We start from the raw sequence: 20,438 nt of genomic DNA, 5'->3' as shown, positions 1-20,438 counted from the left end.
GGCCTGGAGGTCAATTCCTCCCAGTGATACCAACAACAATCAAGACTTAACTACAATAAGGCTGTACAGACAGTCCACAAAGGGGTGCACCAAGCGTGTCCACCTCAGGTAACTGGGGAGGCTGAGCCACTGGGCCCTATCGGACACCTAGCACACAAAGCTACTCTACCAACTCAGGGAAGCAACGAAAATGTGGAGACAAAGAAACAGATCACGGAGAAACCAAGATGGCGGCATAGGTAAGCACCTAAACTGCTGCCTCGCACAACAATTTCAAAACTACAACTAAAAGACAGAACGGACACCATCCAGAACCACAGGAAAGCTGGCTGAGTGAAAATTCTACAACTAGAAGGAAAGAGAAAAGCTCACAGAGAATTGGAGGTACGGCAAAGGGTCTTTGTGCGCGCAGAGAGGAAGGGTGGCTGAGAGCCTGGCTGACTTTCTCTGGCGGAAGGGGGAAGGAAGCCCCCGACCGCACTGAACCCCAGTCCTGACTGCACTGAACCCCAGTTCCAGGCGAGCCCCTGGGGACCCACGCTCTTACGGGGGGAGTCTGGACTCTCGGGCGGAGACTCGGGAGCCGGGGAAGGCGGAGGACTGAAAGCGCGCACGCGCCAGTGCGCACAAAGGCTGCAGAGGTTGCCACAGGCTTTCCCTAGTGGAAGGGAGTCAGAGGCTCCTGAATGCACTGAGCCCCAGTTCTGACTGCACTGAACCCCGGTTCCAGGCAAGCCCCTGGGGACCCACGCTCTTGTGGGGGGAGTCTGGACTCTCGGGTGGAGACTCCGGAGCCGGGGAAGGCAGAGGACTGAAAGTGCGCGCGCGCACGCCAGTGCGCACAAAGGCTGCGGAGGTTGCCACAGGCTTTCCCTAGTGGAAGGGAGTCGGAGGTTTCTGACTCCACTGGGCCCCAGTTCTGACTGCACTGAACCCCGGTTCCAGGCGAGCCCCTGGGGACCCACGCTCTTGTGGGGGGAGTCTGGACACTCGGGCAGAGACTCAGGAGCCAGGGAAGGTGGAGGTCTGAAGGCGTGCACGTGCGCACAGGGTAAGGCTGACAGGAAGCCAAGACTGAGACTCCACCCCATCCAAGCTAAGCACAGAGGCTATTGCAATTTGGCAAGTCTAATCCTATAAGGCTGTCTCCAGCACCGAACTTCTCCCAGCATAGACACAGCTGATCCTTACAGCCAACTGGCCTGGAGGTCAATTCTTCCCAGTGATACCAACAACAATCAAGACTTAATTACAACAAGGCTGTACACACAGTCCACAAAGGGTTGCACCAAGAGTGTCCACCTCAGATTAACTGGGGAGGCAGACCCACTGGGCCATATTGGAAACCTAGCACACAAATCTACCTTACCAACTCAGGGAAGAGTGAAAATGCGGCGTCAAAGAATCAGATCACAAACGAAAGAAATGGAGGAAAACAAACGACTGGATATAGAATTCAAAACCACGGTTATAAGGCTTTTTAAGAATATCCTAGAAAAGGCCGATAAATATAACGAGACCCTCGAAGATATGAAAAAGGACCAACTAGAAATTAAACATACACTGACTGAAATAAAAAATATTATACAGAGACCCAAAAACAGACAAGAGGAACACAAAAATCAAGTCAAAGAATTGAAACACAAAGAAGCAAAAAACACTCAACCAAAAAAGCAAAAAGCAAAAAAAAAAATCCAAAAAGTTGAAGATAGTGTAAGAAGCCTCTGGGATAACTTCAAATGTACCAACATCAGAATTATGGGGGTGCCAGAAGAAGAGAGAGAGCAAGATACTGAAAACCTATTTGAAGAAATAATGACTGAAAACTTCCCCCACCTGGTGAAAGAAATAGACTTCCAAGTCCAGGAAGCGCACAGAACCCCAAACAAAAGGAATCCAAAGAGGACCACACCAAGACACATTATAATTAAAATGCCAAGAGCAAAAGACAAAGAGAATATTAAAAGCGGCAAGAGAAAAACAGTTAATTACCTACAAGGGAGCACCCATACGACTGTCAGCTGATTTCTCAACAGAAACTATGCAGGCCAGACGGGAGTGGCAAGAAATTTTCAATGTGATGAATAGCAAGAACCTACAACCAAGATTACTCTACCCAGCAAAGCTATCATTCAGAATTGAAGGGAAGATAAAGAGCTTCACAGATAAGAAAAAGCTAAAGGAGTTCATCACCACCAAACCAGTATTATATGAAATGCTGAAAGGTATTCTTAAAGAAGAGGAAGAAGAAAAAAGTAAAGAGAAAAATTATGAACAACAAATACATATCTATCAACAAGTGAACCTAAAAATCAAGTGAATTAAAAACCTGAGGAACAGAATAATCTGGTGAATATAATAGAATCAGGGGCATAGAAAGGGAGTGAACTAATAATTCTCAGGGGGAAAGGGGTATTGGGGGGTTCATGAAGTGACTGGACAAAAATCATACACCTATGGATGAGGACAGTGGTGGGGAGGTAAGGGCAGAAGGTGGGGTGGGAACTGGGTGGAGGGGAGCTATGGGGGGAAAAAGGAGCAATAATTGTAATAATCTGAATAAAGATTTATTTTAAAAAAAATAAAGAACTTAGAAAAAAAAAAGAAAGAAACAGATCACAAACGAAGAAATGGAGGAAAGCAAACAACTGGATATAGAGTTCAAAACCACGGTTATAAGGTTTTTCAAGAATTTTCTAGAAAAGGCCGATAAATTTAGCAAGACCCTTGAGGACATGAAAAAGGACCAACTAGAAATTAAACGTACACTGACTGAAATAAAAAATATTATACAGAGATCCAACAGCAGACTAGAGGAACACAAGAATCAAGTCAAAGATTTGAAATACAACGAAGCAAAAAACAGTCAACTGGAAAAGCAAAAAGAAAAAAGAATCCAAAAATTTGAAGACAGTGTAAGGAGCCTCTGGGACAACTTCAAGCGTACCAATATCAGAATTATGGGGTTGCCAGAAGAAGAGAGAGAGCAAGATACTGAAAACCTATTTGAAGAAATAATGACTGAAAACTTCCCCCACCTGGTGAACGAAATAGACTTACAAGTCCAGGAAGCACACAGAATCCCAAACAGGAATCCAAAGAGGACCACACCAAGACACTTCATAATTAAAATGCCAAGAGCAAAAGACAAAGAATATTAAAAGCAGCAAGAGAAAAACAGTTAATTACCTACAAGGGAGCACCCATACGATTGTCAGCTGATTTCTCAACAGAAACTATGCAGGCCAGACGGGAGTGGCAAGAAATATTCAAAGTGATGAATAGCAAGAACCTACAACCAAGATTACCCAGGAAAACTATCATTCAGAATGGAAGATCAGATAAAGAGCTTCACAGATAAGAAAAAGCTAAAGGAGTTCATCACCACCAAACCAGTATTATATGAAATGCTGAAAGGTACTCTTTAAGAAGAGGAAGAAGAAGAAAAAGGTAAAGATAAAAATTATGAACAACAAATACATATCTATCAACAAGTGAACCTAAAAATCAAGTGAATAAAAAATCTGATGAACAGAATAAACTGGTGAATATAATAGAATCAGGGGCATAGAAAGGGAGTGGACTGACAATTCTCGGGGGGAAAGGGGTGTGGGGGTGCGGGAAGAGACTGGACAAAGGTACGTACACTTATGGATGAGGACAGTGTGGGGGAGGTAAGGGCAGAGGGTGGGGTGGGAACTGGGTGGAGGGGAGCTATGGGGGGAAAAAAGAGGAACAATTGTAATAATCTGAACAATAAAGATTTATTAAATTTTAAAAAAAGAAACTAAGGGGGAACCCCCCAAACAGGACAGACAAACTTATATTCCTAAGGAATATATTCAGTACTGGGCATGTGGCCCAAGGCCTCCTGTTCTAGCTGGCTTCAGCTAGTACAACCGATGATCTTGCAGTGTGTGATTTTAAGAAGCACCCTTGGCCTACTTCATCACTTCAAGTAATAAACATTTCCAGAAAACTAGAGGACATGGCACAAATTCTCCCATTCCAGAAGGATCCCCACTCTCCCAGCTTTCTCAAGTTCAGGATACATAAGGGAGGAAGTATTGATCTACATATTAAATACAATATTTAATACATTGTTGCTCTTATATATACAAAGATTAAACAAATTAAAGGTCATTAATCACAGGAATTGAACAACTGTACTGTTATTTCTCAAACAGCTGGCCTTCCCCATTGATGCATATGTGATGCCTACCTCTTCCAGAGAAAGGCAGATACAGCTGCATATGGGTACACTAATATAAATACTACCCTCTTAGAATGTGGCTTTATTGGCCCTAACTGTGCTGTAGTTAAGTAGCAACACAGTCTACACTCCAGCCAATAGCCATTTCCCCCTCTTCTCTATGTACAGAAAACCCAGAGCATTCCTTGTGACAGTGTGCCAGCTCCAAGGGGTTAATCACAATTATTTTTTAAAATATATTTTACTGATTTTTTACAGAGAGGAAGGGTGAGGGATAGAGAGTTAGAAACATCGATGAGAGAGAAACATCGATCAGCTGCCTCCCACACACCCGCTACTGGGGATCGAGCCCACAACCAAGGTACATGCCCTTGACCAGAATCGAACCTGGGACCCTTCAGTCCTCAGGCTGACACTCTATTCACTGAGCCAAACCGGTTAGGGCAATCACAATTATTTTTGTTATATAGTCACTTTCCCAGCTTCCCCTGCAACTGGCTCTGACCCAACTATGATCAACAAGAGGTAAGAGGAAGTCAGCTGGGGACTGGAGAATCAACAGAACAGAGCCCTCATTGCCCCCTTTCTTCTGCAGCAGAAGTAGCAGAAGCTGCAGCAGCCTTTAAGGCCATGAGGTCACTAATACAGGAGTACCTATTTTATAAATTAGCATCGTATTATAACCTGCTTTTTTCATTTAATACATAAGCATTTTACACTTCATTAAATATTCTTTAAAAATATAATTTATAATGGTTGTGTATAATTCCATAGAATGATTGCACCATAATTTGATTGATTCTCTGTCAGAAATAAAGGTAGTTCCCGCTGTGGCCGGGTAGCTCAGCTGGTTAGAGCGTCATCTCTATGCCCCAAGGTTTCGGGTTTGATCCCCTGTCAGGGCACATACCTGGGTTGCAGATTTGATCCCTGATGGCCCCAGTTGGCACATGCGGGAGGCAGCCAATTGATGTGTCTCTCTCACATCAATGTTTATCTATCTATTTCTCCCCCTGCCTTCCTCCCTTCCACTCTCTTTAATATTAATATTTTATCTCAATTTATTTAGAGTAAGTAGAATTAGTGGGTCAACTTCTGTATTTTAACAACTTTTTAAATGTAAATATGTTTTTTAAATTGATTTTAGAGAGAAGAAGGGAGAGGGATAGAGATATAAATATCAGTGAGAGAGAAACATGGATTGGCTGCCTCCTGCACACCCCCTGCTAGGGATTGAGCCTGAAACCTGGGCATGTGCCCTGACTGGGAATTAAACCATGGCCTTTTGGTTCATGGGTTGATGCTCAACCACTGAGCAACACTGGCCAGGCTCTCCTGGATATTTTAATTTAAAAAAAAATTCTTGCCAACTGATGGGCAACATTTTGCCTACTTGTATATATTTTCCATCAGATAACCATGCATCATTCCTGGTCCAGTAAGCCCTCACCCCAGCAGCAATTCCCCTCCCACCCACCTGTCAATTTTCTTTTCTGATCTTGGGCTGGAATCCAAATAACATTTGTGGAGCATTGTATTAAGTAGGTACTACTGAAATATAAAAGTAAAACTGCCTTCAAGAACTAAAAGTGAATCTGACACCAAAAGCAAAGACCACAAAAGCAAAAATAAGTAAGTGGGGCTATGTCAAACTAAAAGGCTTCTGCACAGCAAAAGAAACAATCAACAAAATGAAAAGGCAAGTACTGACTGGGAAAAAATTATATATCTGATAAGGGGTTAATATTCAAAATATATAAAGAACACATACAACTCAATAGCAAAAACAAACAATCCAGTTAAAAAATGGGCAGAAGATCTAAATAGACATTTTTCCAAAGAAGTCATATAAATGACCAATAGGTATATGAAAAGGTGCTCAACATCACTAATCATACAAATAAAAACCACAATATCACCTCATACTTATTAGAATGACTACTATCAAAAAGTCAAGAAGGGCCCTGGCCAGGTAGCTCAGTTGGTTAGAGCATTGTCCCAATACACCAAGGTTGTGGGTTCAATCCCCAGTCAGAGCACATACAAGAATCAACCAATGAATGCATAAATAAATGGAACAATAAGTAGATGTTTCTCTTTTTTTCTCTCCCTTCCTCTCTATCTCTAAGATCAATAAATAAAAAATAGAAAAAAAAGTCAAGAAGTGTTGGTGAGGATGTGGAGAAAAGGGAATCTTTATTTATTATTGATGAGAAAGTAAATTGGTACAGCAACTATGGAAAACAGTATGGAGTTTCCTCAAGATATTAAAAATAGAACTAGCATATGATCCAACTTCTGGGTATTTACCCAAAGAAAATGAAAAAAACTATAATTTAAAAAGACATCTGTACTCCCATGTTTACTGCAGCATTATTTACAATTGCCAAGACAGAAGCAACCTAAGTGTTCATCAATGAATGAATGGATAAAGATGTGAATATATACACACACATACACACAACATGTAATATTATTCAGCCACGAAAAAATAAGGAAATCTTGCTATTTGAGACAACATGGTTGGACCTTGAGTGCATTATACTAAGTAAAATATAGGCAGGCAGAGAAAAAAATAGCTTATGATCTCATTTATATATAGAAACTTTTATATACAATGTTTATTTGTTGATTTTAAAGAGAGGAAAAAAGAAACATGGGTTTGCTCCAGGCATCCATGCACTCACTGGTTGATCCTTTTTATATTTTTACTAGGGGCCCAGTGCACAAATTCGTGCACCTTGAAAGGAACTGTGGGCCATGAAGCTGTGGTGGGCACAGGGGCGGGTCTTGGCCCATCCTCTGCCCCCCCGCTTTGCCCCCTGCCCCACCCCCCGCCCCTGCCGCAGGGCCCCCAGTCCCTTGTCTGCCAGCAGCTCCGCTCCTGCCGGCCACTCCCACGTGCCGGCCCTGCTCGCACCCGCTGAAGGCACTGAGCGATTGGGGCCTGTGCCAGCAGCAGGTGAGAGTGGGGCTGGTGCCAGCAGTGGGTGCGAGCAGTAGCTGCTACCCCAATAGCCCCTCAGGAGCAGGGGGAGGTAGAGAAGCCCTCGGGGTGATCAGGGCTGGCCAGCAGCCGCTGCTCACACCCGCTGATGGTGCCGAGTGATCGGGACCGGCACCAGGCACCGGCAGTGGGTGTGAGTGGTGGCTCCAGTACTGGCTGTGGGTGTGAGTGGGGCTGGTGCTGGCAGCAGGTGCAAGCACCGGGTGGGACCGCAGCACATGGGAGCAAAGAATTTTCAGTAACCACCAGAGGCTCGCCCTCATGGCAGCAACTGGCACCCCACCTTGGTCTGGCGCCCCCGCTCACCTGCTGCACCATCCTTCCATGGCCAATGCCCGCCATGTTCCTTGCATGCCCCCTGGTGGTCAGCACATGTCATAGCAACCGGTTGTTCAGTTGTTCTGGTTGTTCCGCTGTTCAGTCTATTTGCATATTAGCCTTTTATTATATAGGATTTTTAGAAGATATTCATTAAAGCTGGGGACAGTGAAACAAGGAAGGGCCTAGGATAGAAGAAGCAACAGGAGAGGGACTAAGTACAGAAACGAGTCTAAGCTGGGCTGCTTTGGCTCACTAAGCAGTTAGAGAAAAGGGGGCCTTGGCCCTGGCTGGTTTGGCTCAGTGGATAGAGCATCAGCCTGCGGACTGAAGGGTCCCGGGTTTGATTCCAGTCAAGGGCATATGCCCGGGGTTGCAGGCTCGATCCCCAGTAGAGGGCATGCAGGTGACAGCCAATCCATGATTCTCTCTCATCATTGATGTTTCTATGTCTCTCTCCCTCTCCCTTCTCTCTGAAATCAATAAAAATATACTAAAAAGGGGGCCTTGGAGACAGGGTCAGGTTTGCCTGGAAGGAACTGCTGCTTGTCTATTGTTCCCTGTTTGCAAGCCTGGTGGAGTCCCTTAGAGTTTATAAGATGCATAACTCGGGAGAAGGAGAGGGAAGAGAAAGGTGCAGGTGTGCTCCTGGGAGGGAGAGTGGGAGTCACTGGTTCTTTTTTTTCCTCCCTCTTTTCTCTTTTACTGGTTAATTCTTGTGCGTTCCATGACTGGGGATTGGACATGCAACCCTGATATATCAGGACAATGTTCCAACTAACTGAGCTACTTGGCCAGGGCTATATATAGAATCTTAAAAAAAAAAAATTGCCCTGGCCAATGTGGCTCAATGGGCTGGGTGGCATCCTGTGCACCGAAAGGTTGCCAGCTCAATTCCTGGTCAGGACACATGCCTGGGTTGCGGGCAGGAGGCAGCCAATCAATATTCTCCTTCTCTCCATTCCCCTCTCTCTAAAAAATACTTAATTTTAAAAACCTTTTTTAAAAAAGCTCAGATACAGAGAACAGACTGGAGGTCAGAGGCAGGGGGTGAAGGAGTGGGGATGGGTAAATTGGGTTAAGGGGGTCAAAAGGTACAAACTTCTAGTTATAAAATAAGTCCTTGGATGTGATGTACAGCATGGTGACAGCAGTTAATAATACTCTATTGCATAGTTAAAAATTGCTAAGAAACTAGATTTTAAAAGTTCTCCTCACAAGAAAATAATTTTTTTGTAACTACATATGGTGATGAATATTAACTAGACTTACTGCAGTGATTTTTTTTACAATGTGGTGATCATTTTGCAACAAATATCAAATTGTTATACTGTACACCTGAAAGTACTATGTCAATTATTCCTCAATTGAAAAAAAAAAAACTAAGAAGGAGATAGAGAAAAATGTGTGCTTGTGGGTAGAAGTATGTGTGTACACATCCATTTATATCAAACACATCTGCGTGCATAAGCCTCGGAGCTCTGAGAGGGTACATAGGAACCTGGCAGCTCTGATTACTTTGAGAAGTGGGGTGGGAACTACTTTTCACTGTATACCTTTTATACCTTTTGAATTTTGTACTATGTATTATCTATTCAAAAATAAGGTTTTTTAATTAAAAAAATAACTAAAGCCCTGGCCGGGTAGGTCAGTTGACTGGAGTGTCATCCTGTACACCAAAAAGGTTACAGGTTCGATTACCGGTCAGGGCACATACCTAGGTTGCAGGTTCAATCCCCAGTTGGGATGCATGCGGGGGGTAAAAGATTGATGTTTCTCTCTCACATTGATATTTTTCTTTTTTTTTTAATATATTTTTATTGATTTTTTACAGAGAGGAAGGGGGAAGGATAGAGAGTTAGAAACATCGATGAGAGAGAAACATCAATCAGCTGCCTCCTGCACGCTCCCTACTGGGGATTGAGCCCGCAACCAAGGTACATGCCCTTGACCAGAATCGAACCCAGGACTCTTCAGTCCGCAGGCCGATGCTCTATCCACTGAGCCAAAGTGGTTAGGGCCACTCCTTTTATTAAAGCTGTGGTTACCTATGTTTGTTAGTTTATTGTGTGCTTTCCATTGAGCTAAACATATTTCAAATAGATTCCCAGGCCCTGACATCTTTAGGGGCACAGTCTCAAAGTTTGTCTATTACAAAGCTCCCAGGAGATTCTGAAAAAATAGCTAAGTCTGAGAACCACTGGTTTAAAACATTAAAAAATGAAACTAACATTACATATCATAACACTTATTTTTGGTTTATATCATGCATCTATCATGGGCCTATAAAAATGGGACTTGGAAAGGACCTTATAAACTACCTGTGTATCATAAAACATCCTCATTATCCTCCCTCTTCTTTCCATGATGAGTTGCCACCAGCAGCACTTATTGGCCAGAATACCAGAGGACTATAGACATCTTTCTTAACAAACTCCTATTTACTTAGGAAATAAATGTTCCCTTTACCTAAACATATTAACACATTAGCTAGTGTTTAAAGGGTTAGCGAAGTTGTATAAGGTGAATCCACAATTATTCAAGCTACTGAAGATCTATAGTACTGTATAATTTCAAAAATTGTTCTGTTGGATTTTAAATGTATGTTTCTTTTTCTTGTTAAAGATATGTCCTTCCTAATTATTTTATGTTGAGACCAATAGTAGAATAAATATGCAATCCCTAAGACCATACAAGTCACATACTAGGTAGGGAAAGAAAAGAAGATAGGCATTTGTTACAGAAAATCAACACAATATATATAAATCAGCTCTGCCAGTTAAGGCCATATTCAGTTCCATTTGCACAAGACTGACAGTACAGAAAGAAGGCTAGTCCTCCAACCTTATTTGCCAAGTGTCTTCATCTCTTCTTTTTGCACTACTTCTCTATAAAAAAGACAAAAATGCTAGAAAGTCAGATGATGCCATGACCTCTTCTTGGCAAAGTGCCAAAAGAGGGCTATAGGTTGAGGAAAGGAAGAAGAGAAAAGAGAATCAGACATATACACAAAATAACTTCTGTGGAAGTGATGAAAGACCCAAAAAGGCGCTTGTGATGTGGCCCTGCCCCAAACAATCTCATAATCAAACACTTATGAGAAATGTATTCATTCTTACTATCCATCTCTTCATGACTAGTGGCCACTATGGATGTAAATGGAGAAAATACCAGCTAGCTCATATGTTGGGAAGATTAAAGGAAATCTACTTAACAAACATTTATATACTACTTACTCTGTGCCAGGCCCGTTCTGTTTTACAAATATTACACAATTAATCCTCCCCACCACCCTATGAGGTAGATCTAAACTGATTTCACGGATGGGGGAACTGAGGCACAGAGAGAACAAAACTTGCTAGACTGTTGCCAGTAAATACCTGACAGAACCTGGATTCAAATCTAAGCAGGCTGGTCTGAGCCCACACTATTTTTTTTATTGATTTTAGAGAGGAAGGGAGAGGGAGAGAGAAACAGTAACATCAATTATTCGAGAGAATCATTCATCTACTGCCGACTGCATGCCCCGCACTGGGGATGGAGCCTGCAAGGCTGCAACCCCGGTATGCGCCCTGACCAGGAATCAAACAGTTCGTAGGGTGGTGCTCAACCACTGAGAAACACCGCCTGGGCTGAGCCCATACTCTTTAGCACCCCCTATGATGCCTCTCTGAGATAACCTGGCCCCTCATGCATGGCTGCTTTGTAGAGGCCTCCAGGAATGGTTGCTAACTCCTCCTCATCCTTATTTCTGTTATACAACCCATTACTAATCTTCTGAGAAGCTTTCTCCAACTAACAAACACCATTTAGTACCCAGAACGTTAACTTACGCCTCAGCTCTCCTGCCCTCCATCCGCTGACCTGCATGACCAGGCAGCCCCAGGCTCCAGCAGGAGATGCTTGCCAGGGAACTTCCTGATCCAGTGCGTGAAGGTGGGCTTGGCCGGGCTGGTTCCCTTCCAACACAGAGGAGACCTTTGGTACTTGTCTGAGGGAATGAGCTGTCCATCACTGGGCAGAGGTGTCAGAGTCAGACCTCAGTTCCATGGAGACCCGTGAGGTTATTACAGGGTGGCTGGAGCATGTACGGCCGCAGTATGAAGAAACTTCGATTGGGTGAGACTGGGGCAGGCTTAATTCCAAATCTTAACATTTACTTCCAACTACCATCTCATTTCAAAAACAAAAGAAGCACTTTGCCCTGGCCGGTTTGGCTCACTGGATAGAGCGTCACTGAAGGGTCTCCGGTTCGATTGCGGTCAGGGGCACATGCCTGGGTTGCGGGCTCCGTCCCCAGTAGGGGGTGTGCAGGAGGCAGCTGATCAATGATTCTCTCTCATCATTGATGTTTCTCTGTTTCTCCCCTTTCCTTCCACTCTCTCTAAAAAAAATAAAAATAAGCACTTTGGGGTAAGTGTTCCAAGTCAGATAGCAACTCAATGGGCTCTGTTCACTCTACTAAATGGTAAGCGGAAGCTAAAGAGACCGCACCACTCCCGCTAGGGTTGTAAGTGCTTCCTACAAGCTCACCTCGCACCGGCCTGCTGCAGGAAAATACCCCGCCCACACCACACGGAGAACTCTGGGCTAAGCAAGGGACTCATCCTGAGGGGCCTCGCACGGTTTTAGGGTCAGGGGTGAGCACTCTAAATTGCTCACTGGCTTTCAGTTCCGGGACAGAAATCTCGCCTGAAAGGACTTGAGTCACTAACCGCAGCCACCGGCCGGAAGTCACCACCCCAGCGTCCTTTTCGAGCTGGAGAACAGCGGCTCCGGGAGCCCGCGGACTACAACTCCCGGCATGCTCTGGGGCCGCGGAGTTAACCCCTCAGGGTCCGCGGCCACCCTGCGCCCCGCCTCCATCCCTCACCTGGATCCTGCAGGGTGAGTTTTGTAGAGCTGGGAAAGGACTCTCCCCTTTACTTAAGTCGTGTTTGTGTGTGTGTTTGTGTGTAATATATTCCAGAGAAATGATGCTGATTTTCCTGAAATGGGACAATTTGCAGTAATGAGTTTCAGACGTTTTTGGGTGTTTTATTTATTTATTTTTTTGGTTGTTTTTGTTGTTGTTGGTTTTTTGCGAGTGGAAGTCAGCAGCTATTCTCTGAACTACCGGGCCTAAATGGAATCACTACGGTCTTCCTCAGAATGCTACCTAAATCCACTCCTTTCTCCCCAGAACAAAAGTAGCCAGCAACCCCTCCCCTCTCCCTAAGGCCGCTGGCTTGGACCCTTCTCCTGTGCCCCCAGCAAGGCTTGTAATCTGGCACCTGAATCAAGGTTTTTGTTATCCCTCTGGTTGGGGGGCGGGAGAGGGGCGTGTACTCTTGGAGCTCACAGGACCTCCCACATCCTTTTGGATTAGAGATTTTAGAATTTAGGCCCTTTGTCTGTCAGAGCCTGCCCTTCCCCTCAGGGTGCCACCATGGAATCCCTGCAGATTCGGCAGACTCTCTACCTTTGTCTGACTTGAATGGCTGATGGTCTGAGGAAAGGGTTTCTTCCTTGGGAGTGTGGGTGGTGGGTGTTAAACTGGTCGTTGCCCCACCCCCACCCCTAAAACTACATGGCACCGGAGCCAGTGGGTGCAGGTCACACTCAGTTTTCTATTACTGTCCTTTCTCTATATTGTGCACAGCTCCAGTTCTGGGCTGGGAGGGAGGAGGACAGTAATTACAAGTATTGGGGATTACTAGGCTGCACGGGATCAACTAATGCCCCCTCCTCATCCACGGTCAGAGGGGAGTGGTGAGGATGCTTGTTTTTATTCACCTTTTCACTGCCCCCAGACTCCACTTTAACTATTTCAGTTCACAAGCTCCCCCACCCTTCTGCCTCATCTTTCAAGAGTCTAAAGCTGCTAGAAAAAGGGGCTACTCTGAGTCAAGGGGTTGAGGGCCTGGAATTGCTGGATTGATTACCTTCTCTGCTTCACCCCTATCTCAGTGTCACTAGCAAGCATCCTGTCCTCCCTGAGAGGTTAATTCCCCCATTCTGGGCAGTCTCTGTTTTTTCTTTTATTTTCCATGGCCCCTAAAGGGGCCATTGTTTTGGCCAGCCTTTGGAGCAGGGTAGACAGAAGGGAGAAGTCCTTGGGGCAGGAGTCCTGAACCATAGGAGGCCAGGGGAGTGAGAGCAGGCCGGCATATCTCTCCTCTATTTCACCCTCCCCACCGCCAACTGGCTCCCTGCCTCTGCTCCCGCCCCTTAACATCCCAGACTCCCTGGCTATTTAAACAGAGATGGGTGCCCCCATCGGCACACTGTCCTTTGGCCACCGGACATCATGCCTCCCAAGAAGGATGTTCCTGTGAAGAAACCAGCGGGACCCCCTATCTCCAAGACTGCTACCAAGCCAGCAGCAGGGGCTCCTCCAGCCAAGTCCAAGGCTGAGCAAGCGGCAGCTGTCCCTTCAGGCCCTGAGAAAACCTGGGAGCCCCCCATGGATCTCTCCAAAGTGGTGGTGAGTGCCCGGAAAGTGAAGAAAGAATTTGGAGAGGGTGGTACAAGGGTGGAATACAGCCTAGGGAATTAGGAGGTATCTAGAAGGTAGGAATCAGTGAGCACTGAAATGATATTGGGGGTTCCTCTTGGCCCATCATTTGGAAGCACCCAGGCTTATGACTCTGCTACTATCTTTGTTGTTCTCCCCATTAACCTGTAACACACATGTGTATGTACTTATGTACATACACACTGACTCCCCTGCTGGAGGCAGGGACTGTGAGATGGGGAACATCTGGGTTCCCAGGACAGTTTCAAGGTGAAGGGAGGGAGCTACTGCCTGTGTTTAGCTGACTGTTTAACTCTAAAGGCCACATCTCTGAACCCCAGCAGGGAAGGCTAAAGAGGACAGACTTGTTAGACAATCACAGCTGGGGGCCAGGAGTAAATTTAGCTTTTGTTCAGCCCCCAGTTATGTGAGGGATGCAGGGCTCAGGGCAGTGGAGGGAGGGGAACAGGTGGCATGGGATTAACCCTGTTCCTAGGAAACCCTCCCCCCTGATAATTCCTCCTCTTGGGATTCTCCCAAAGTCCAGATCTGGGAATGGGACTGAGGTGGCTGGGCTCTCCGCCTGGTCCCTTTGAGCCCCTCCCCAGAAGTAGCTGGCAGTTGGTTGGGAGGAGTGCTACAGAGGAATTGAATGAGCCCTGTGATCCCTCCTCACCTGCTCTTTTCTTCCACAGATCCAGTTTAACAAGGACCAGCTGGAGGGTGAGGAGAAGTTGGTCCCCTAAGCCCACTGTCTAGCGTCAGCCGTGGGCAAACTACGGCCCGCAGGCCAGATCCGGCCGGTTCGGCTGTTCTATCCGGCCCGCGGAGCCGAAAGAGCGGAGGGTTCTCTTGCTCTCCCCTCCGCTCCTTTACTTTGAATTTATATTAGTTCACACAAACACTCCATCCATGCTTTTGTTCCGGCCCTCCGGTCCAGTTTAAGAACCCATTGTGGCCCTTGAGTCAAAAAGTTTGCCCACCCCTGGCAGCCCCTGGTCAGATTCTCTTCCTATTCCCCTATTCCCATCCTGACCTTGAAACCTCCCACACTCGTCCCCTGTTCTGCCCAGCTCTAACACATAGTTTCTGAACTTCCTCTGTGTCTGGGGGTGATGGGACCCCTGGTCAACACTGATATCTCTTTATACTTCAGAGTTCAAGGAGGCCTTTGAGTTGTTTGACCGAGTAGGGGATGGCAAGATCCTGTACAGTCAGTGTGGAGACTTGATGAGGGCTCTAGGCCAGAACCCTACCAACGCCGAGGTCCTCAAGATTCTGGGAAACCCCAAGAGTGATGGTGAGGGGATCACTGGAACAGTGGGGGTTTTCAGTTTGGTGATGGAACAGATGAATGTTGGCAAGGTGACAAAAGATGCTGAGGTGGGTCTCATGACTTCAAAAACTGTCAACCCAGGGGCAGAAAAACATCCTGAATGTTGAACAGGATCAAAGCCTTCATGGTTGGGATGGGAGCTGGGTCCTAGGTGACACCACAGTGACCTCTCCCTCACCTCTCAACCTTCAGAGCTGAAGTCCCGGCGTGTGGACTTCGAGACTTTCCTGCCCATGCTCCAGGCAGTGTCCAAGAACCGAGACCAAGGCACATATGAAGACTACCTGGAGGGGCTTCGGGTGTTTGACAAAGAAGGGAACGGCAAAGTCATGGGAGCAGAGCTCAGACATGTCCTCACCACCCTGGGTGAGGCTCAGGCCAGAACTGTGAGATGGAGAGAAGAGAGTGGACCAAAAAGAAGGTTGCCGAGTAGGAGGAGCCAGGGAGGGATTACTGCCCTGTAGGTCATGGGCAGGAGACTGAGAAGGTCAGAGCCATGGGGGCAGAACCTGAAGGTCTTCTTCCTGCAGAGGCTAAAGTGAGAAGGGGCACAGATGCCTCCCAAAGGGTAGGGGAAGGGAAGAGGTGGGAGATTTGAGATTCCCTTTTGGAAGAGATGCTGGTGCTCTGTGATCTGGTACTCTCTCTTAACTCTCTGGAACTTAATTTCATTGGCAAAGCTTCCACCTGGTGCTAATGCAGGTGAAATGGAAAGCAAGATGCAGAAACACATCCAATGCATTACCATTACAGAAGGAGAGGATTCTTTTGGTGTTCTCTTGCTACGGGCAAATCTCCAGGGTGGGAGGAGGTGGGGTACAACACAGAATAGGGTGGCCTGGTTGGGACAGCGGCTAAAACGTTGTGTCTGGGGCTCAGGAGAGAAGATGACTGAAGAGGAGGTGGAGACAGTTCTAGCAGGACATGAGGACAGCAATGGCTGCATCAACTATGAAGGTGAGGGGGCAGAGGAGCAGAAGGGACAGGGGAGGAGGGGCGGCAGGAGGCCCCGGTTTGCGGTGTGGGCACCCTGGGGCCTGGATTATTTAAAGTCAGACGACTATCCTACGGCCTGCTTCTGAAGCCCCTCTTGCTTCCTCTGCAGCCTTCCTGAAGCACATCCTCAGCGTGTGAGCTCTCCAGGTAGGGCCCTCCTACTCGCCTGGAGAGACTAGTCTCCTCCCGGTCCCTCCGCCTGGGTACAAAAGCTGGGAAGCGCGTTTTCCTGTTCTACGTATGAGTGCTGGGGTTTGGCAACTTTTCATGTTTTTCCACAGACCTCCCGCAGGCGGAAGCATGTTCCTACCACTAGGAGGCCACCTATTGTTTCAAAATAAAGAGACGGTTCCTCCCTTCGCTCCGACTGCTGCTTTCTTCAGACGTGGGGTGGGAGGGAGGGAAGCGAGGGCTCTCCTCTCCCGCATCCGTTATCCTCTATTTTCCCGCTGCTCCAAAGAGCAGATTCCTTGCGCTCTCCCCACTCCCATCTACTGGCGCGGTTTCTGTGTCCCAGGTAGGACTCTGGAGAAATGAGCGGCGGCGGGCCCCGCCCATCTCATTACTAATGTAGCAAGTCATCTGCATAAGCCCTGGCCAGGAATCCTATTGGCTGGGTCCGCTGAGGGTGACGTCATCGGGACGTTCGAAGACTAGGGCTGGGCCAGGAGCCGGAGCCATTACTGCAGGAACAGGTCCCGCAGAGCTCGGCAGCCAAGATGGTGGGGCCCGGGCCTGGGAGGATGAGCGGGGTTTGGGGCGAGAGGCGGGAAGTTGGAGGTAGGGGGCGCGGAGGAGGCAGAGGTAGGGGGCAAAGGGAACCCAAGGGCCTGGAAGATTGGAGGCAGGGTTGGAAAGTCTGGGGTCTTGTCCTGCTGGGAAGCGAACGAGTCCCCGGCGCGGGACCGGAGTTTGTGGTTGTGTGTGGGACTGGGCTGGAAGCTTGGGGTATGGAGTTCAGCTGTTGACCGCTCCCCTCTTCTCTGAGCAGTGTGACTTCACCGAGGACCAGACCGCAGGTAGGTAACTGACGCCTCCTGAGGTCACGCTAGGGGAGACACCGCTAGCACCTGACCCCAACCTGTCATCTCTTCAGCGCCTCCAGGGGTACCTCCTGGATTTCCTCTCCCTCCTTCTGGAGCCTCCATTTTCTTTCCTCACTCTTTCTTCCTCCCTCTCCTTCCACTCTAGATCTGAGCCCCAAGCACTGGGTGAGTTTTAGGTGGTGTGGGCATGTGAAACAACTTGGTCGCCTACTGCCTGCTGTGTGGGGGCTTGGGGAGGGTGTCTGGAAGCTGCCTGTGCGCCTCCGACCCTTAATCAGCTGCTTCTGCCTCTTCTCTCCTGTGACAATTCTCCCCCTCCCCCGCTTGGATTTGTGAGGACTAAAAATCAGTGACCTGCTATTTTGGAAAAAATGGGGACAAGGGAGTTTGCTGAGGGTACTTTCGCTGAACGGCAAGGTGGGAAGTGGCCGGCCGGATTGACCCCAGCCCCAGGCTGCTGCTCCCACTTCCTTATAAGGACAGGACCCAGACAGGGCGGTGGCACATTCCTGCCTGAGCTAGTGAGGAGGCTGGGCCGGCCCGCCGGCGGAGGGGTGTGTAAATGGGTGTTACTACTCCCTGCCTGGGGGGAGCAAGGCTGTGTCTTTAAGTGGGATACCCGAGTTGGGAGTAACGGACACTGGGTCTGTCCCTCTTAGCGGACTTGGGTGTACAGTGGGATAAATATCCGGTTTCCTTAGCATGATTAAAGTTGAATGGGCAATGGACACCATGAGGGTTTGGTTTAACCCCCATATGCCCAGTGCTGATGTTTATCTGAATCCTCAGAGTTCAAGGAGGCCTTCCAGCTGTTTGACCGAACAGGGGATGGCAAGATCCTGTACAGCCAGTGTGGGGACGTGATGCGGGCCCTGGGCCAGAACCCCACCAACGCCGAGGTGCTCAAAGTCCTGGGGAACCCCAAGAGTGATGGTGAGGGTCCTCAAGACAACCCCTCAGTGTGGTGGTGGGCCCAGTTCTTGGCTAAGCGCTTCCTTTGTCTTTGTAGGCCCCAAACTCAAGCAGGTCTTGTCTCACAACCAGCAAATCCCATGGATTTCTTCTGCTTTGAGTGGGAGCAGTCTGTTTGGTTGTGATCCCTGTGACCCCCTCTGACTTTCCTTCTGCCTCCTTTATGGCAGAGATGAATGTGAAGGTGCTGGACTTTGAGCACTTCCTGCCCATGCTGCAGACTGTGGCCAAGAACAAGGACCAGGGCACCTATGAGGACTATGTCGAAGGCCTTAGGGTGTTTGACAAGGAGGGGAATGGCACTGTCATGGGTGCCGAGATCCGGCATGTTCTCGTCACACTGGGTGAGGCTCTACCCTTTCTCCTTGAGCTGAGGTGCCACCTGACAGACTCTTCACCTGTCACGCAGTTCCCACAATGCTCTTTCTTTCCCTCTGCAGGGGAGAAGATGACAGAGGAAGAAGTAGAGATGCTGGTGGCAGGGCATGAGGACAGCAATGGTTGTATCAACTATGAAGGTGAGGGACAAATTGGAGGAAGCAGCCATATGGGGCAGGTCAAGTACAGTTTGGGCTTTCCCTGTCCCTGGGCTCCAAAAAGTGCGAGGCAAGAGGCAGGGCCCTGCCCAGCCCAGAAGCGGGAGGCCAGGGGTATATGACAGGAAAGGAAGGGGCAATGTGGTGTGAAGGGTGGGAAAGGAATGGGAAGTAAAATAAATGGAATGTCTATGTCCCCACTGCCTGACCCCCTCACCCCATGTGTGTGTCTTGTCTTCACCATTAATGTCTCTTCCTTCCTGCAGCATTTGTGAGGCATATCCTGTCGGGGTGACGGGCCCGTGGGGCGGGTACGGCTCCTCCCAGCCTCCCCTTCTCTAGTTGATCCCCCCAGTGTTTTTCTTCCCCACCTTTGCTCTCTGGCCCCTGCCCTACCCCTACTACCATCTGACTTCTGGCATGTTTCTGCATGGAGCTGACCGGGGAGGGGAGGGGTCCTCAAAGAGGAAGACAGCCTGGGGGTGTGGTACCTCCTCTCCTAGAATGGGCTCTGAAGTTTTACTTCGAGGGCCTTGGGTCCTGGTGCCTGGGAACCCTGACACCTGTCCCGTCTTGCTTTAGGGTGATCCTTTGGCCCTGGAGCAGCGGTGGTTGGCATAGGGGGGTGGGTTGCCTGCCCCATTGTTCTGCTGTAGCTGAACAGTTCTTCCCCTTCCTTCTGCTGGGCAGCTTGGAGGTACCCTAACCCAAAACTCTGTCGTCTCCTCCTGCCAGTGGCTGACAGTAACTTTAGGTGTAGTTAAGAACTTTTCTGCCTCTGCTGTGTTCTTGCTGCTCAGGGTGGGGTGGGGAACTAACAGCTGGTGGGAGGGGAGCTGGGGGCCTAGAGAACTGGTCAGACTCAAGGTGACTCCTCTGCAAACTGACCCCAAGGTTGGTTGCTGCAGGCACGTCCCTTCTTATATGCCACCTTCGTGGTCTTAATGGTCTCCTGGTCCCCGGTTGTCCCCTCCCCTGGGCCCTGCCCCCTGGTTTATACTCTCATCTTTCCACAGAGCTCGTCCGAATGGTGTTGAATGGCTGAAGACATTCCCAGTGTGCCCAGAGCCTTGTGCCTTCCCCTGTGTGAGACTGTATTAGCCCCGAAGGCTTCCTAAGTTCTGTCACAGCACTTTTCCCAGCTTGTATCTCTTGGATGATGTTTGCCATCAGCATTCACCAAATAAACTCGTTTTCTGTGCCCTAAATGCGGTTCTGTTTTACTTCCTGAGCAGGGTGAAGGGGAGAGACAGTCCAGCATCAGTGGACCAGGGGCTGGGGAAGGGCCTGTAGGAGCCCTATGCCTCACTGAAGAAATGCTGACCACATTCACTGCTGCTACAAAGGCCACCCCTTGGGGGATGAGGAAAGACATAAATCTCTAGGAACAAGGCTGGCCAGCCTTGTTCCAGCCCACATCAGACTGAGTCCTCACCTACCACTCTAGCTCCTTAAATCCAACGCTGACCCTCCCAAACACTGCAGACCTTTGGTGGGGGAAACCTGGAGACTGTTTAT

The 20,438-nt window shown here is 48.1% G+C and overlaps 2 protein-coding genes across 11 annotated transcripts; both read left to right on the top strand.

Moving 5' to 3' along the window:
* The first annotated feature begins 11,520 nt into the window (after positions 1–11,520).
* Positions 11,521–16,726, top strand: MYL6B (myosin light chain 6B). 3 transcript variants are annotated; one of them, XM_080662198.1, is made up of 9 exons: positions 11,521–11,657; positions 12,211–12,425; positions 13,782–14,004; positions 14,730–14,757; positions 15,191–15,334; positions 15,563–15,736; positions 16,250–16,327; positions 16,476–16,513; positions 16,648–16,726. In XM_080662198.1, exons 2-8 carry the CDS (start codon positions 12,343–12,345, stop codon positions 16,502–16,504), a joined length of 759 nt encoding a protein of 252 aa, XP_080518324.1. In that variant the 5' UTR covers positions 11,521–11,657; positions 12,211–12,342; the 3' UTR covers positions 16,505–16,513; positions 16,648–16,726. The 3 variants fall into 3 exon arrangements, with proteins under 3 accessions (XP_080518324.1, XP_080518323.1, XP_080518325.1); XM_080662199.1 differs by lacking the exon at positions 11,521–11,657 and adding an exon at positions 13,180–13,289 and having other exon boundaries at positions 12,289–12,425; XM_080662197.1 differs by lacking the exon at positions 11,521–11,657 and having other exon boundaries at positions 12,043–12,425.
* MYL6 (myosin light chain 6) lies at positions 16,706–20,126 on the top strand. 8 transcript variants are annotated; one of them, XM_080662203.1, is made up of 8 exons: positions 17,018–17,088; positions 17,358–17,385; positions 17,558–17,577; positions 18,202–18,345; positions 18,555–18,728; positions 18,825–18,902; positions 19,187–19,231; positions 19,937–20,125. In XM_080662203.1, exons 4-7 carry the CDS (start codon positions 18,276–18,278, stop codon positions 19,213–19,215), a joined length of 351 nt encoding a protein of 116 aa, XP_080518329.1. In that variant the 5' UTR covers positions 17,018–17,088; positions 17,358–17,385; positions 17,558–17,577; positions 18,202–18,275; the 3' UTR covers positions 19,216–19,231; positions 19,937–20,125. The 8 variants fall into 8 exon arrangements, with proteins under 8 accessions (XP_080518327.1, XP_080518326.1, XP_080518329.1 ...); XM_080662204.1 differs by having other exon boundaries at positions 17,049–17,146; XM_080662200.1 differs by lacking the exon at positions 17,558–17,577 and having other exon boundaries at positions 17,006–17,088.
* The last annotated feature ends 312 nt before the right edge of the window (positions 20,127–20,438 follow it).

This window comes from Plecotus auritus (genome assembly GCF_963455305.1).
Source record: "Plecotus auritus genome assembly, chromosome: 3".
In the NCBI taxonomy this organism is placed as follows: Eukaryota; Metazoa; Chordata; class Mammalia; order Chiroptera; family Vespertilionidae; genus Plecotus; species Plecotus auritus.
The sequence above is the reverse complement of the archived record's forward strand: the minus strand, read 5'-3'. Positions and strand labels throughout refer to the sequence as shown.